This window comes from Hemiscyllium ocellatum, chromosome 30 (genome assembly GCF_020745735.1).
Source record: "Hemiscyllium ocellatum isolate sHemOce1 chromosome 30, sHemOce1.pat.X.cur, whole genome shotgun sequence".
Taxonomy (NCBI): domain Eukaryota; kingdom Metazoa; phylum Chordata; class Chondrichthyes; order Orectolobiformes; family Hemiscylliidae; genus Hemiscyllium; species Hemiscyllium ocellatum.
The window spans coordinates 54,830,317-54,845,520 of NC_083430.1; the positions used below are offsets into that span (position 1 = coordinate 54,830,317).

At 51.9% G+C, this 15,204-nt stretch overlaps 1 protein-coding gene across 1 annotated transcript in view; it reads right to left on the reverse strand.

Annotated features, from left to right (window-relative positions):
* Positions 1-14,866, reverse strand: part of bsdc1 (BSD domain containing 1) — a 63,043-nt gene extending 48,177 nt beyond the window's left edge. The window contains exon 1 of the mRNA XM_060847702.1: positions 14,624-14,866. Coding sequence (XP_060703685.1) covers positions 14,624-14,634 — 11 coding nt within the window. The 5' untranslated portion in view covers positions 14,635-14,866. The remainder of the gene's footprint in view (positions 1-14,623) is intronic.
* Between the last annotated feature and the right edge of the window lie 338 nt (positions 14,867-15,204).

A 15,204-nucleotide genomic window follows, 5' to 3' on the forward strand; every position in this document is an offset into this window, starting at 1 on the left:
GATAAACCCATAAAGGCCTTAGGATTTTTCTTGATCTTATCCACCAACAACTTCTCATGTCCCCTCCTGGCTCTTCTTAACCCTCTCTTTTCTGTCTGACGTATAACTCTCAAACCCCCTAACTGAGCCTTCACACTTCATCCTCACATAAGCCTTCCTCTTCCTCTTGACAAGGGCTTCAACTTCTTAAGTAACCCATGGCCCCATCTCTCGACAACACCTCCCTGCCTGATAGGTATATACTTACCAAGGACCCGCAGTAACTGTTCCTTGAATAAGCTCCACATTTCAAGGGTGTATATCCCCTGCAGTTTCCTTCCCCATCCTATGCATCTTAAATCTTGCCTAATCGCATCATAATTGCCTTTCCCCCAGTTATACCTAGTTCCCTGTGGGATAAACCTATCCCTGCCCATTACTATTGTAAACATAACCAAATTGTGGTCACTATCGCCAAAGCGTTCACGTACCTCCAAATCTAACACCTGGTCGGGTTCATTCCCCAGTATCAAATCCAATATGACATCGCCCCTTGTTGGCCTGTCTACATACGGTGTCAGAAAACCCTCCTGCATACATTGAAAAACTGACCCATCTGAACTACCATATTCAAGAGCACGGTGCTGGAAACGCACAGCAGGTCAGGCAATATCTGAGGAGCAGGAGAATTGACATTTCGGGCATGAGCCCTACATCTGGAAATCTTGCATGGGTCAATGTGAAATAGTTTCTGTTGTGTAGTGCTGCCACGAATCTGAACTGAAGGAATACAATAGGGATGATTCAATTTCGTAGCAGAAGCAACAGCTCTCTACCGTGCTATAACGATTTTGTTTTAAAGCTGCAGAAAAGAACCTGCCAGACTTCAAAATAGCTTGTTTGTTAGATGATGTTGTACTACCGGGACCACAACAGATCAGCAATCATGGCTCGGCATACTGCAGACAACAGCACAAGTTTCACAAAGAGTCATATAATCTCAGTACAGAAACAGACCCTTCAATCCAACTCAACCATGCTGACCAGATATCCCAAACTAATCTAGTCCCATTTGCCTGCATTTGACCCATATCCCTCTAAAAGTTTCTAATTCATGTACCTGTCCAAATGTTTTTTTGAACATTGTAATTATACACACGTTTGCCACTTCCTCTGGCAGCTCGTTCCGCGCACGCACACACACACGCGCACACACACACATCACCATGAGAGAAAACACTGCCTTTAGGTCCCTTGTAAATCTTTCCCCTCTCACTTTAAACCTATGCCCTCTATGTTTGGACTCCCTTACCCTTGGAAAAATGGCTATTCACATTAGCTATGCCCCTCATGATTTTATAAACTTCTATAAATTCACCCTTCAGCCTCCAACGCTCAGGAAAAAAAGTCCCAGCCCTTCCTTATAACTCAAATCTTCCAGTCCCGGCAACAACCTTGTAAATTTCTTCTGCACTCTTTCTAGCTTAACATCCTTCCTATAGCAGGGCAATTAGAATTTACACAGTATTGCAAAAGTGGCCTCAATGTCTTGTACAGCTGCAACATGACATCCCAACCCCTATACTCAGTGTTCTGACCAATGAAGGCAAGCATGCCAAAAGCTTTCTTCATCACCCTTCTACCACTGTGAAGGACCTATTAATCTGCATCATGGGTCCTTCTGTTCAACAACACTCTTAAGGACCCTACCACTAACTGTATAAGTCCTGCCCTGGTAATGGAACGACCGCCCAAGAACAGATTTACGTGGATATAAATCAGACAGCAGGAGAGCTATCTTGGTGTCCTGATCAAAAAACGTAAGTACACAAATGCAAAAACGACTGAACTTAAAAAAAATACATCTTTGATAGTGAAGTCCTTTGAGATGCCCAGCGGCCATGAAAAGTACCATATAAATGCAATTCGTTTTCTCTTTTTACAAACAGGATCTAATACCAGATTGCTTTACCTGCAGAAGATATTCCCATAATCCAGATGAGTTTGTCAAATTTTACTGTAAATGCACATTGCAGATATAATTGCTTTGAATCAATCTTAATACTATAGAATCATAAAACAGTAACAAATGAGATGATTCACATCAATGTTGGTTGTCTGTAAAGTAACGCACTGAGTGCCACACCTCTGCCTCTTCGCCATAACCCAACAATTAATGATCCAATTCTCTTTTGAAAGCTTCAATTAAATCTGTCTCCACCACACACTGAGGCAGCACATTCCAGATTCTAATCACTAGAGTGAACCTGCCTCCACCATACTCACCAGGCACCAACTACTTGCTGCATGAAGACATGTTTCATGTTGACCTTCACTTTAATTGAGTGCCATCTGTTTCTTGTATTTTTCCACTAATAGCAACGATTTTCCTCTTTACACTGCCAATTTTGAACATCCCTGTCAAATTTCATTTCAACCTGCTCTTCCAGGACAGCAATGCATAAATGAAGTAGCTCATTCCTCAAACCATTCTCTCAAATCTTTTCTCTATTCTTTCTAATGTGTTCTAAATTTGATCATAAGCATTTCAGAAAGCTGCATTGTTATTGTAGAAAGAGAAAATCCTAGAAAACAAACAAACAGTTTCTATTGCTAACTGAAGAAACTCCATCTTTGGACAGATAGAAAAATAAGCTTGCCCATTTAAACATGAACCAGCTAACCATACACAATGCTTCTTAAATCAGGATAACATCCAGCTGAACAGCAACCTGTTTATCTCATTTTCATCCAAGCAGGAGACACTTTGATTTAATTGAAAACAAGGAAAATCAATAATTGTTCGCGTTAGGGAATGTTCCAGTGGTTGTCACTGCAGAAGCCAGACACACAGCACTGACAAACAGGCTAGAAGTGTGTACGCTCTGGAGAAACACAATATTTGAGTCAGACAATTCCCAACCCCTAATCTCACTTTTGCATTCACAACTCTGACCTGATTTATATTTTCCAATATACTCCAACTGATCACCCACCAAAAATGTTTGAAGGAAAAGAAGGAGCGAGGAGACCACACAATGGGCTTTTGGGTATTGATATTATAGGAAGGATAGAAAGTGGAAGGGGAGTCGAGTTTTTGATTAAGAATAACATTACATAACATTCTTAGGGAGGATATTCCTGGGAATACAACCAGGGAAGTTATTTGGGTGGAACTGAGAAAAAAGCGGATAATCACCTTATTGGGATTATACTTATAGATCCCCTACTAGTCAACAGAAAATGGAGAAAAATTCATAAGGAGATCTGTTACTTGTAAGAATAATAGTGTGGTATGGTAAGGGATGTTCCAACTTTCCAACTGGGGCTGCCGTAGTGTTAAACGGTCAAATGGAGAGGAATTTGTTATGTATAGGTAGTTCTTCTGTAACGCAATGGTTGCGTTATAGAAAAATCACGCCTAAAATGATGGCGATGTAATCATGTTACAGCCAACACACATTTTAAAAGCTTATGCTTTAGAAACCATTCATCAATATGCATTATAGCAGAATGACCTGTACAAGAAACCTTTCTGATTCAGTATGTGAATGCACCTCCGAGAGAAGGTGTAAAACGTGACCTACTCTTGGGAAATAAGGCAGGGCAGGTGACTACGGGGGAAACACTTTCAGACCAGAGACTATAATTCTATTTTAAAATACTAATGGAAAAGGATAGACCGAGCTCCAATTTGGAAGGAGGCCAATTTTGACGGTTATTAGGCAAGAACTTTCAAAAAGGTGATGGGAGAAGATGCTTGCAGGTAAAGGGATGGCTGGAAAATGGGAAACCTTCAAACGGAAAATGAGATAATGAGAGTCCAGAGACAGTATGTTCCTGTCCGGGCAAAAGGCAAGGCCGGAAGGTACAGGGAATGTTGGATGACGAGAGAAATTGAGGTTTCAGTTAAGAATAAGTATGTATATGTCAAGCATAGACAGCAGAAATCAAGTGAATGCTTAGAAGCCTATAAAGGCATCAGAAGTACACTTAAGTGGGAAAACAGGAGGGCAGAAAGGGAGCATGAGATAGCTTTGGCAAACAGGGTTAAATAGATCTAAAAGGATTCTACAAACACATTAAGGACAAAAGGGTAACAGGGAGAGAGCAAAACATTACAGGGCAGTACAGGCCCTTCGCCCCTCAATGTTACGCTGACCCGTGAAGCCAATCTGAAACCCATCTAACCTACGCTACTCCATTATCATCCATGTTTATCCAATCACAATTTTAATGCCCTTTAAGTTGGAAAGTCTATTACTGTTGCAGGCAGGACGTTCCACATCCTTACTACTGAGTAAAGAACCTACCTCTGACATCTGTCCTACATCTATCATCCCTCATTTTAAAGCTACATCCCTTTGTGCTAGCTATTCGAGGAAAAAGGCTCTCACCGTTCACCTTATCTAATACTCCAATCAACTTGTGTCTCTATCAAGTCACGTCTCAACCTTTTCTCTCTAACAAAGACAGCTCCAAGTCTCTAAGCCTGTCCTCGTAAGACCTTCTCTCCATACCTCACAGCATCTTGGTAAATATCCTCTGAACTCTTTCCAATGATTCCACATCCTTACTGTAATGCGGTGACCAGAACTGGACACAATACTTCAAGTGCAGCCACACCAGAGTTTTGTACAACTGCAACATGACCTCGTGGCTCCAAAACAATCCATATACCAATAAAAGCTAACACAGTGTACACTTTCTTAACAATCCTATCAACTTGGGTGGCAACTTTCAGGGATCTATGCATACAGACACTGAGATCTCTCTGCTCATTCAATCTACCAAGAATCTTATCATCACCCAATACTCTATTCGTGTTACTCTTTCTAAAGTGAATCACCTCACGCTTTTCCATATTAAACTCTACTTGCCACCTCTCAGCCCAGCTCTGCAGCTTATCTATGTTCCTCTGTAACCTACAACATCCTTTGGCACTATCCAAAACTATAATAAACCTTACTGCTGTCTACAAATTTACTAACCCATCCTTCTACATTCTCACCCAGGTCATTTATAAAAATGACAAACAGTAGTGGATCCAAAACAGATCCTTGCTGTACACCATGAGCATCTGAACTCCAGGATAAACATTTCTCATCAACCAATACCCTGTCTTCTTTCAGCTAGCCAATATCTGATCCAAACCGCTAAATCACTCTCAATCCCATGCCTCCATATTTTGTGCAATAGCCTACCATGGGGAACCTTATCAAATGCCTTACTGAAATCCATATACACCACATCAACCACTTTACCCTCACCCACCTGTTTGGTCACTTTCTCAAAGAACTCAAAAAGGTTTGTGAGGCAAAACACCACGTTGACTATCCCCAATCAACCTGTTCTTTTCTAGATGATTGTAAATCCCTTTCTTATAATCCTAGAATAAGGCCCATTAAACAGCAGCAAGGCTGCCTAAAGTGTGGAACCACAAGAGATGGGGGAAATACACCACTTTCAAGCAACAGTGAATTTGCATCCCAAGATCTTTGTTCAGAAAAATTCCCCAGCTCCTTGCCATAAACTGAACAAGTCCAGCCCTGATTTGCCTTTCCAAAATGCAGGACCTCACATTTACCAAAACTAAATTCCATCTGCAACTCCTTGACCCATATATGCTTGATTGCCGTTAATTAGATTCAAGATCCTAATTTCAGATTGAACGGTATCTTTTCCGCACTTAATAAAGTATGCTATCAAACTACAGCCACTATTATCCAAAAAGTTATTTTACAAACAGCACCAAAAATGAAAAGGGAATCATCCATTTCAGCTTCCTCCAGATGTCCTCAGCATCACAGACTACAATATCAGTTGATCCCTTTAACCTTTAGAACTGTATTGTTCTTCAAAACGTTCAATGTCTTGGCTTCAGTTGCTTTCTGTGGCAGAGAATTCCACAGGTTCAGCCCCATGTTCCTAACCATGCTGAGTTCATCTGCCTTCCCTGTTAGGCCCCTTACATTGAAATAAATGCAGTTTAATTTATAAGTCCTACCTTGTCCCTGCCTGACCTGACTGTTTGACTCACTTCTGTTCTCAACTGTACCCGTCTCAGATCGATCTCTTTCCTCACTATCTCCCTGGGTACCCCCCGCCACACACACACACACACCTTACTAGTTTAAATCCTCCCAAGCAGTTCTAGCAAATTAGTATATTAGTTCCCTTCTAATTTAGGTGCAAGCCGTCCTTCTTGTACAGGTCACTTCTACCCCAAAGATGATTCCAATGATCCAAAAATGCAAATCCTTCTCCCATACACCAACTCCTCAGCCAAGCACTCATCTGCTCTATCTTCCTATTCCTGCCCTCACTAGGAGTAATCCAGATATTACTACCCTCGAGGACGTCCTTTTTAAATTTCTGCCTAACTCTCTGTAATCTCCCTTCAGATTCTCAACTTTTTCCCTTCCAATGTCATTGGTTCCAATGTGAACAATGACCTCCTGCTGGGCCCACTCCCCCTTGAGAACATTCTGGACCCTCTCTAAGATATCCTTGATCCTGGCACCAGGGAAACAACACACCATTCTGCTTTTTCTCTGCTGGCCACAGAAACGTCTGTCTGTACCTCGGACTACAGAATCCCCTAACACAATTGATCTCTTGGAAGCCGACGTACCCCGCCTTGCATTAGAGCCAGTCTCAATACCAGCAACTTGGCTGTTCGTGCTACGTTCCCCTGAGAATCTATCACCCCCTACATTTTCCAAAACAGTATACCTGTTTGAAATGGGTATATCCACAAAAGACTCCTGCACTAGCTGCCTACCTCTCTTACCCTTCCTGGAGTTAACCCAGCTATGTGACTATATCTGAGACTTTCCCCCCCTTCCTATAACTGCCATCCATCAAATACTGTTGCAAATTCCTCATCGCTTCTATCTGTCTCTCCAACCGATCCACTCGATCTGATAAGATTCACATCCTACAGCATTTCTGGCAGATATAATCTGCAGTAACCTTTAAACTCTCTTTAAACTCCCACATCTGACAAGTAGTACATATCACTGCAAAGGCCATTTTTACGTCTTCACAATCTACAGACCCAGAAAATAACACCATCTTATTCCTCTATAAACACTGCCCCAGGTTAAATTAATAGCTATGGCTTATATTTTAAGTTTAATCAAGAGATTTATCTCCAAAAATATATAATCAAGAAAGAATCCACTGTCCTCACTACTGCAGCCTCTCTCTTGGACAGACTTAAAACAACAATTAACTTATCTGATTCTGTGTTGTGAACTTCGCCCAACAGTTCCTCCAGGATTAGTTGTGAATTTCACTGTTTGTTAATTTTCCCAGATGCACTCTGATCTCCAGGGATATACAAATTCAAACAGCAAAGGCAGTAACTGTGCAGGCTCTCTCTCTCTCTTGCACTGTCCTCACCATGTGCTTCCTTTGTCTGCTCTTCTCCCTATTAAAAACTGTTTTGACTTTTTTTTTCCCAAAGTTCCAAAACAATGCAACAGCATTAAAACTAATTGCTGCTCCTGCAATTCGAGGAAATCACCTCCAACACCTAAAATACCTCAAAATAAACAGCTCTTACAGCCAGAAAGTTTTCTTGCCCTCCATCTTGGATTACCCAGAATCCAACCCTCGAACAACATTTAATTTCGCAAGCACACTGGCAGGAAGAGGTTCCAGTGTTCTGCACTGCATTTGGGGGGGGGGGGGGGGGGGGGGGGGGGGGAAAGAGGCGGAGGGGGGAATGAGTCCTCTGCATGGTACTGAGGTGGGTTTGGTTGAGGTTAGAGTCTCCTGGATGGGTTGATTGAAGGTTCAAGTACTTCGCACTGAGCCCTCTGCATTTAAATGGGATTTGGGGTCCTCTGCATTCACATGGGGCTCGAGCTCAGTGAGAAAGGGGTTAAAGTCCCCTAGTGGTGAAATTTGAGGCTGAGTGTCTTTGTTCTGGGGGAAGAGTTTGGTTTGGATTGCAGCACCATGTAGTCCGCTGCAAGAGCTTTCTCTTTTTATAATTTCAGTGAGAGGATACATACACTGAAATGACGATTGTACTAATATTTGGGTTGAAAAAGGAAAGCTTCAAGGTAGATTGTGTCATGTAAAGTGTTTGATGTTTAAAAATTTTGGTTTGTTAAAATACCGGTTCAAAAAATTCTTTTAAGTAACTGCTCTGCCTTGTTTGAATCAGGATCTCAATTCAATGTGCTTTATGGGCTATGTAAAGGGGCAGATTTTGAAATTGAAATTGTACAATATTACATTCTTTTAAAATTATCAAACTTGCAACCTTGAAACAAATTGAGTGCCTTGAGCCATGATTGGTTTGCAATTCTACAATGCCTGTTTAAAGAAAAACAGTTGGGTCAGTGGTCATGCTTTAGCCACATGAGCATATTGTATTAAAATCTTTGCATTTTTAACGCAGAGTTCACAAAAACTGCATTTTGAGTTTGATGTTTTGTTAGGACTTTAGAGAAAATTAGAACTTGAGGCTGAGCTCTTTCAGTTCCGTTAATTACTGTTAAGACTTCATTGGCCCCCTTCATATCGCAAATTCAAAATGTTGAAATAGGCAGACACGATTTAGTATAGTTAAATGCGTGACTGTCTTCACACTGACTGTCTTCCTCCACCTTGGCAAGGAAGGAATGAGAGGGGAAATGCAAAGATATTTCCAGCAGCTAACATCTAGAGATCATCCATTCACATTCAGACCTCCACCCACTCACCCACCCCTCCACAACCTGATTCAATCAGCTTCCCAGTCATGAGCACAAAAAGTGAAGAAATTAACAACAGTGAAGAGGAGGTCGGCATGCTTTTTATCAGTGGCCTTCCTATGGATATTAAACTACGTGAGCTTTACCTCGTTTTTCGATCATTTAAGGGGTATAAAGATTCACTGAAAATGTGTATAGGGTATAAACAGGCAGGGAAAGCGTCAAATTCTGAATTTTGTGAAAGAGGTTCCGCTGAGCATGACTCAGATTAGGTAAGAACTTATGGTTAACAATGGGGTGCTGAAGGCAAGGATACTGGGTTAACAAGGTGGAAAAGCAGTCATTACGCAGAGCCATTTAACATGACGAGGTAGCATTCAGTACGTAACTGTCGAAGCCTCTCCGAGAGCTTCAGCGGGTAAGGGAGGACTCCCTACTGGAACCTACTCAACCTTCCCTGGCTCTTTCCCTGAGATTGTTCAATTGCCTGGAATAAAATTCTTACAAGCTGTCCATTAAAGGTTTAGCACATTGATTTACTAAACATTTACTAAAGTATCACAGTTGCAGAGTAACAAGACACCAAGCCCTAGTCTAAGTAGAGGATTTAAAACCTAAGCAGCGTAGCAGTACAAGCACATATCAACCTCATGCTCTCTCAGACTATTCCAAAAATGGAACTCAATCTTTAGTATTTACACAAGTTTTGCCCACTAAACACGTCAATCAAACTCATGCTGATGAACATGATGTCCTCCCCAAATTCCGGCTGTGCTTATGAACTTGTTAGTCTTTTGATCAAATTACTCGAATAACGATGATGAAACTGACCTTATACTGACTCGGGGTGATGACATTAAGTGTTGATATCCTCTAAAGTTTGGTCACATACTCTTTACCTCATGTCCTTGTTTAAACCTGATTACTGACTTTTTTCCTGTCTTAAACCTATTCCTCATTGCTTTCCACCTCACATGCTTCGTCAGTAAACTCTCTACTCAAAGCCCAATGGTCTTTCCTCGTAGGTACTTGAAGTGACCTGTCAAAGGCTTTTGTTCCTCCTTAATGACTAATTGTTGAGTTTCATAGCTGCCTAAATTTGTTCTTGTACAGAGCTGGACTTCCTGCTTTTCCCAACAAAGTTATCTTAATTTTTTTTTCCTTTTGCTTGTTTCTAACATTCTTTGGGTTCTTTTATGCTTTCCTTCGGTGTCCTTTTTTATAAGTTAACAAGGTGAGAAGTATTCATTATCAGAAGCCAGTTCACCAGGTTAGGAACATGTATTGTACAGCAGATGGCTTAATCTTTACTGTAGGTGCTGGCTGATGGTCACCCAATTAATATGTATGTTGCCTTATCTGGATGCTCCTCCCTATAAAATGATTATATAGTTAATCGAAAATCTACCCCCCCAACTCCCCCTCCCCCGCCACCCCCACGCATCCCACTCCCCCGACATCCCCTCCTCCTCACCCCCCACTGCCGACTCCCCCTCTGCCCCACTCCCCCCATTCACCCATCTCCTCCACCCCCACCGCCAACTCACCCTCCCCTCCCCCACTCACTCCCCTCCACCCTCCCCCTGCCCCCCTCCACCCAAGTTCCCCCTCTCCCTCTACACCCCTGCTCCCCTTCCGCTCCGCCCCACTCCCCTCCCCCCCATTCCCCTTGTCCCCCTCCCATTCACACTCCCCTCCCATACCCCCACTCCTCCCCCATTCCATTCCCACTCCCCTCCCCTCCACCCACAGCCACTCCCCTCTCCCCCCCATTCCCGCACCCCTACCCCCACCACACCCGCTCCTCTCCCTCCCCCCATTCCCGCTCCTCTCCCCTCCCCCCACCCCAGCCGCCCCCCATTCCCGCTCATCTCCCCTCCCCCCACCCCACCCGCGCCCCCATTCCCGCTCCTCTCCCCGCCCGCCATTCCCGCTCCTCTCCCCTCCCCCCAACCCACCCCGCCCCCATTCCCGCTCCTCTCCCCTCCCCGCCCGCCCCCCCATTCCCACTCCTCTCCCCCTCCCCCCACCCCACCCGCCCTCCCATTCCCGCTCCTCTCCCCTCCCCCCACCCCACCCCACCCGCCCCCCCATTCCCGCTCCTCTCCCCTCCCCCCACCCCACCCCACCCCGCCCTCCCATTCCCGCTCCTCTCCCCTCCCCCCACCCCACCCCACCCGCCCCCCCATTCCCGCTCCTCTCCCCTCCCCGCACCCCACCCCACCCGCACCCCCATTCCCGCTCCTCTCCCCTCTCCCCTCCCCCCACCCCACCCCCCGCCCCCCCATTCCCGCTCCTCTCCCCTCCCGCCACCCCCCATTCCCGCTCCTCTCCCCTCCCCTCCCCCCGCCCCCCCATTCCCGCTCCTCTCCCCTCCCCTCCCCCCGCCCCCCCCATTCCCGCTCCTCTCCCCCCCCTCCCCCCCCCGCCCCCCCATTCCCGCTCCTCTCCCCTCCCCTCCCCCCACCCCCCATTCCCGCTCCTCTCCCCTCCCCCCACCCCACCCCCCCCCCCCATTCCCGCTCCTCTCCCCTCCCCCCACCCCACCCGCCCCCCCATTCCCGCTCCTCTCCCCTCCCCCCACCCCACCCGCCCCCCCCCATTCCCGCTCCTCTCCCCTCCCCCCACCCCACCCGCCCCCCCATTCCCGCTCCTCTCCCTGCCCCCCACCCCACCCCACCCCGCCCCCCCATTCCCGCTCCTCTTCCCTCCCCACCCGCTCCTCTCCCCTCCCCCCAACCCACCCCACCCGCCCCCCCATTCCCGCTCCTCTCCCCTCCCCCCAACCCACCCCACCCGCCCCCCCATTCCCGCTCCTCTCCCCGTCCCCCATTCCCGCTCCTCTCCCCTCCCCCCACCCCACCCCACCCCCCCCCCCATTCCCGCTCCTCTCCCCTCCCCCACCCCCCACCCGCCCCCCCATTCCCGCTCCTCTCCCCTCCCCTTGCCCACCCCACCCGCCCCCCCATTCCCGCTCCTCTTCCCTCCCCACCCGCTCCTCTCCCCTCCCCCCAACCCACCCCACCCGCCCCCCCATTCCCGCTCCTCTCCCCTCCCCCCAACCCACCCCACCCGCCCCCCCATTCCCGCTCCTCTCCCCGTCCCCCATTCCCGCTCCTCTCCCCTCCCCCCACCCCACCCCACCCCCCCCCCCATTCCCGCTCCTCTCCCCTCCCCCACCCCACCCGCCCCCCCATTCCCGCTCCTCTCCCCTCCCCCTTGCCCACCCCACCCGCCCCCCCATTCCCGCTCCTCTCCCCTCCCCCCACCCCACCCGCCCCCCCATTCCCGCTCCTCTCCCCTCCCCCCACCCCACCCGCCCCCCCATTCCCGCTCCTCTCCCCTCCCCCCACCCCCCCCCACCCGCCCCCCCATTCCCGCTCCTCTCCCCTCCCCCCACCCCACCCCACCCGCCCCCCCATTCCCGCTCCTCTCCCCTCCCCCCACCCCACCCCACCCGCCCCCCCATTCCCGCTCCTCTCCCCTCCCCCCACCCCACCCCACCCGCCCCCCCATTCCCGCTCCTCTCCCCTCCCCCCACCCCACCCCACCCGCCCCCCCATTCCCGCTCCTCTCCCCTCCCCCCACCCCACCCCCCCGCCCCCCCCATTCCCGCTCCTCTCCCCTCCCCCCACCACACCCCACCCGCCCCCCCATTCCCGCTCCTCCCCCCGCACCGCACCCCACCCGCCCCCCCATTCCCGCTCCTCTCCCCGCCCCCCACCCCACCCCACCCGCGCCCCCATTCCCGCTCCTCTCCCCTCCCCCCACCCCACCCCACCCGCCCCCCCATTCCCGCTCCTCTCCCCTCCCCCCACCCCACCCCCCCCCCCCATTCCCGCTCCTCTCCCCTCCCCCCACCCCACCCGCCCCCCCATTCCCGCTCCTCTCCCCCCACCCCACCCGCCCCCCCATTCCCGCTCCTCTCCCCGTCCCCCATTCCCGCTCCTCTCCCCGCCCCCCACCCACCCGCCCTGCCATTCCCGCTCCTCTTCCCTCCCCACCCGCCCCCCCATTCCCGCTCCTCTCCCCTCCCCCCACCCCACCCGCCCCCCCATTCCCGCTCCTCTCCCCCCACCCCACCCGCCCCCCCCATTCCCGCTCCTCTCCCCTCCCCCCACCCCACCCGCCCTGCCATTCCCGCTCCTCTCCCCTCCCCCCAACCCACCCCACCCGCCCCCCCATTCCCGCTCCTCTCCCCTCCCCCACCCCACCCGCCCCCCCATTCCCGCTCCTCTCCCCTCCCCCCACCCCACCCGCCCCCCCCCCATTCCCGCTCCTCTCCCCTCCCCCCACCCCACCCGCCCCCCCATTCCCGCTCCTCTCCCTGCCCCCCACCCCACCCGCTCCCCCATTCCCGCTCCTCTCCCCTCCCCCCACCCGCCCCCCCATTCCCGCTCCTCTCCCCTCCCCCACCCCACCCGCCCCCCCATTCCCGCTCCTCTCCCCTCCCCTCCCCCCCCCCCCCATTCCCGCTCCTCTCCCCTCCCCACCCGCCACCCCCCCATTCCTGCTCCTCTCCCCCCCCTCCCCCATTCCCATTCCCATTCCCCCTCCCCCATTCCCCCTCCCCCCATTCCCCCTCCCCCATTCCCATTCCCATTCCCCCTCCCCCCATTCCCCCTCCCCCCATTCCCACTCCCCCTCCCCCCATTCCCCCTCCCCCATTCCCATTCCCACTCCCCCCCCATTCCCATTCCCACTCCCCCCATTCCCCATTCCCCCTCCCCCATTCCCATTCCCACTCCCCCCATTCCCCCTCCCCCATTCCCATTCCCACTCCCCCCATTCCCCATTCCCACTCCCCCCATTCCCCATTCCCCCTCCCCCATTCCCATTCCCACTCCCCCCATTCCCCATTCCCCCTCCCCCATTCCCATTCCCACTCCCCCCATTCCCCCTCCCCCATTCCCCATTCGCACTCCCCCTCCCCCCATTCCCACTCCCCCTCCCCCCATTCCCCATTCCCACTCCCCCCTCCCCCCACTCCCCCTCCCCCCATTCCCCCTCCCCCATTCCCATTCCCATTCCCACTCCCCCCATTCCCACTCCCCCTCCCCCCACTCCCCCTCCCCCCATTCCCATTCCCTCTCCCCTCCCCCACTCCCCCTCCCCCCATTCCCATTCCCTCTCCCCCCCCATTCCCATTCCCCCTCCCCCCCCATTCCCACTCCCCCTCCCCCCCCATTCCCACTCCCCCTCCCCCACTCACCCTCCCCCATTCCCATTCCCCCTCCCCCCCCCATTCCCACTCCCCCTCCCCCCCATTCCCACTCCCCCTCCCCCCATTCCCACTCCCCCCATTCCCCATTCCCACTCCCCCTCCCCCCATTCCCCCTCCCCCATTCCCCCTCCCCCATTCCCATTCCCATTCCCACTCCCCCTCCCCCCATTCCCCCTCCCCCATTCCCATTCCCATTCCCACTCCCCCTCCCCCCATTCCCCCTCCCCCCATTCCCCCTCCCCCATTCCCATTCCCATTCCCACTCCCCCTCCCCCCATTCCCCCTCCCCCATTCCCATCCCCACTCCCCCCCCATTCCCACTCCCCCTCCCCCCCCATTCCCACTCCCCCTCCCCCCATTCCCATTCCCCCTCCCCCCCCATTCCCACTCCCCCCCCATTCCCATTCCCCCTCTCCCCCCCATTCCCACTCCCCCCCATTCCCACTCCCCCCCATTCCCCATTCCCCCTCCCCCCATTCCCGCTCCTCTCCCCCCCTCCCCCCACCCATTCCTGCTCCTCTCCCCCCCCCTCCCCCATTCCCCCTCCCCCCATTCCCCCTCCCCCCCCATTCCCCATTCCCCCTCCCCCCATTCCCTCTCCCCTCCCCCACTCACCCTGCCGCCATTCCCATTCCCCCTCCCCCCATTCCCCCTCCCCCCCCATTCCCCATTCCCCCTCCCCCCATTCCCTCTCCCCTCCCCCACTCACCCTGCCGCCATTCTCCCCGAGCCGCTGTCATTGAAGCCTCGGGGCTGCCCGGGTACCCGCGGCCTGTTGGAGCGGGAGCGGGAGCGGACACTGGGTGAGGGCGGTGTTCGGGGGAGCAGGCCGCAGCTCTGGGTACTCGGTAATCGGGGCCGGGGCAGGCTCCGGGGCCTCTGATGTCGCTCTTTATTCTCCGGATTTTCAGGATGTTTTCCTTCAGCAACTGCGGGAGGCTGCGCGCTGACGTCACTGACGTTTATCGCTGAGCGTGCGTATTACGTCATCCGCAGCATTATAATAATATATGCTGATTTTGCTAATCTATGCAATATTATGTTAAATACCCCGCCCCCCAACACCCCAGACACTGACCCCCCTCAGATACTGACCCCCCCGCTCAGACACTGACCCCCCCAGACACTGACCCCTCCCCCTCAGACACTGACCCCCCTCAGACACTGACCCCCCCAGACACTGACCCCTCCCCCTCAGACACTGACCCCCTCAGACACTGACCCCCCTCAGACACTGACCCCTCCCCCTCAGACACTGACCCCCCTCAGACACTGACCCCCCCAGACACT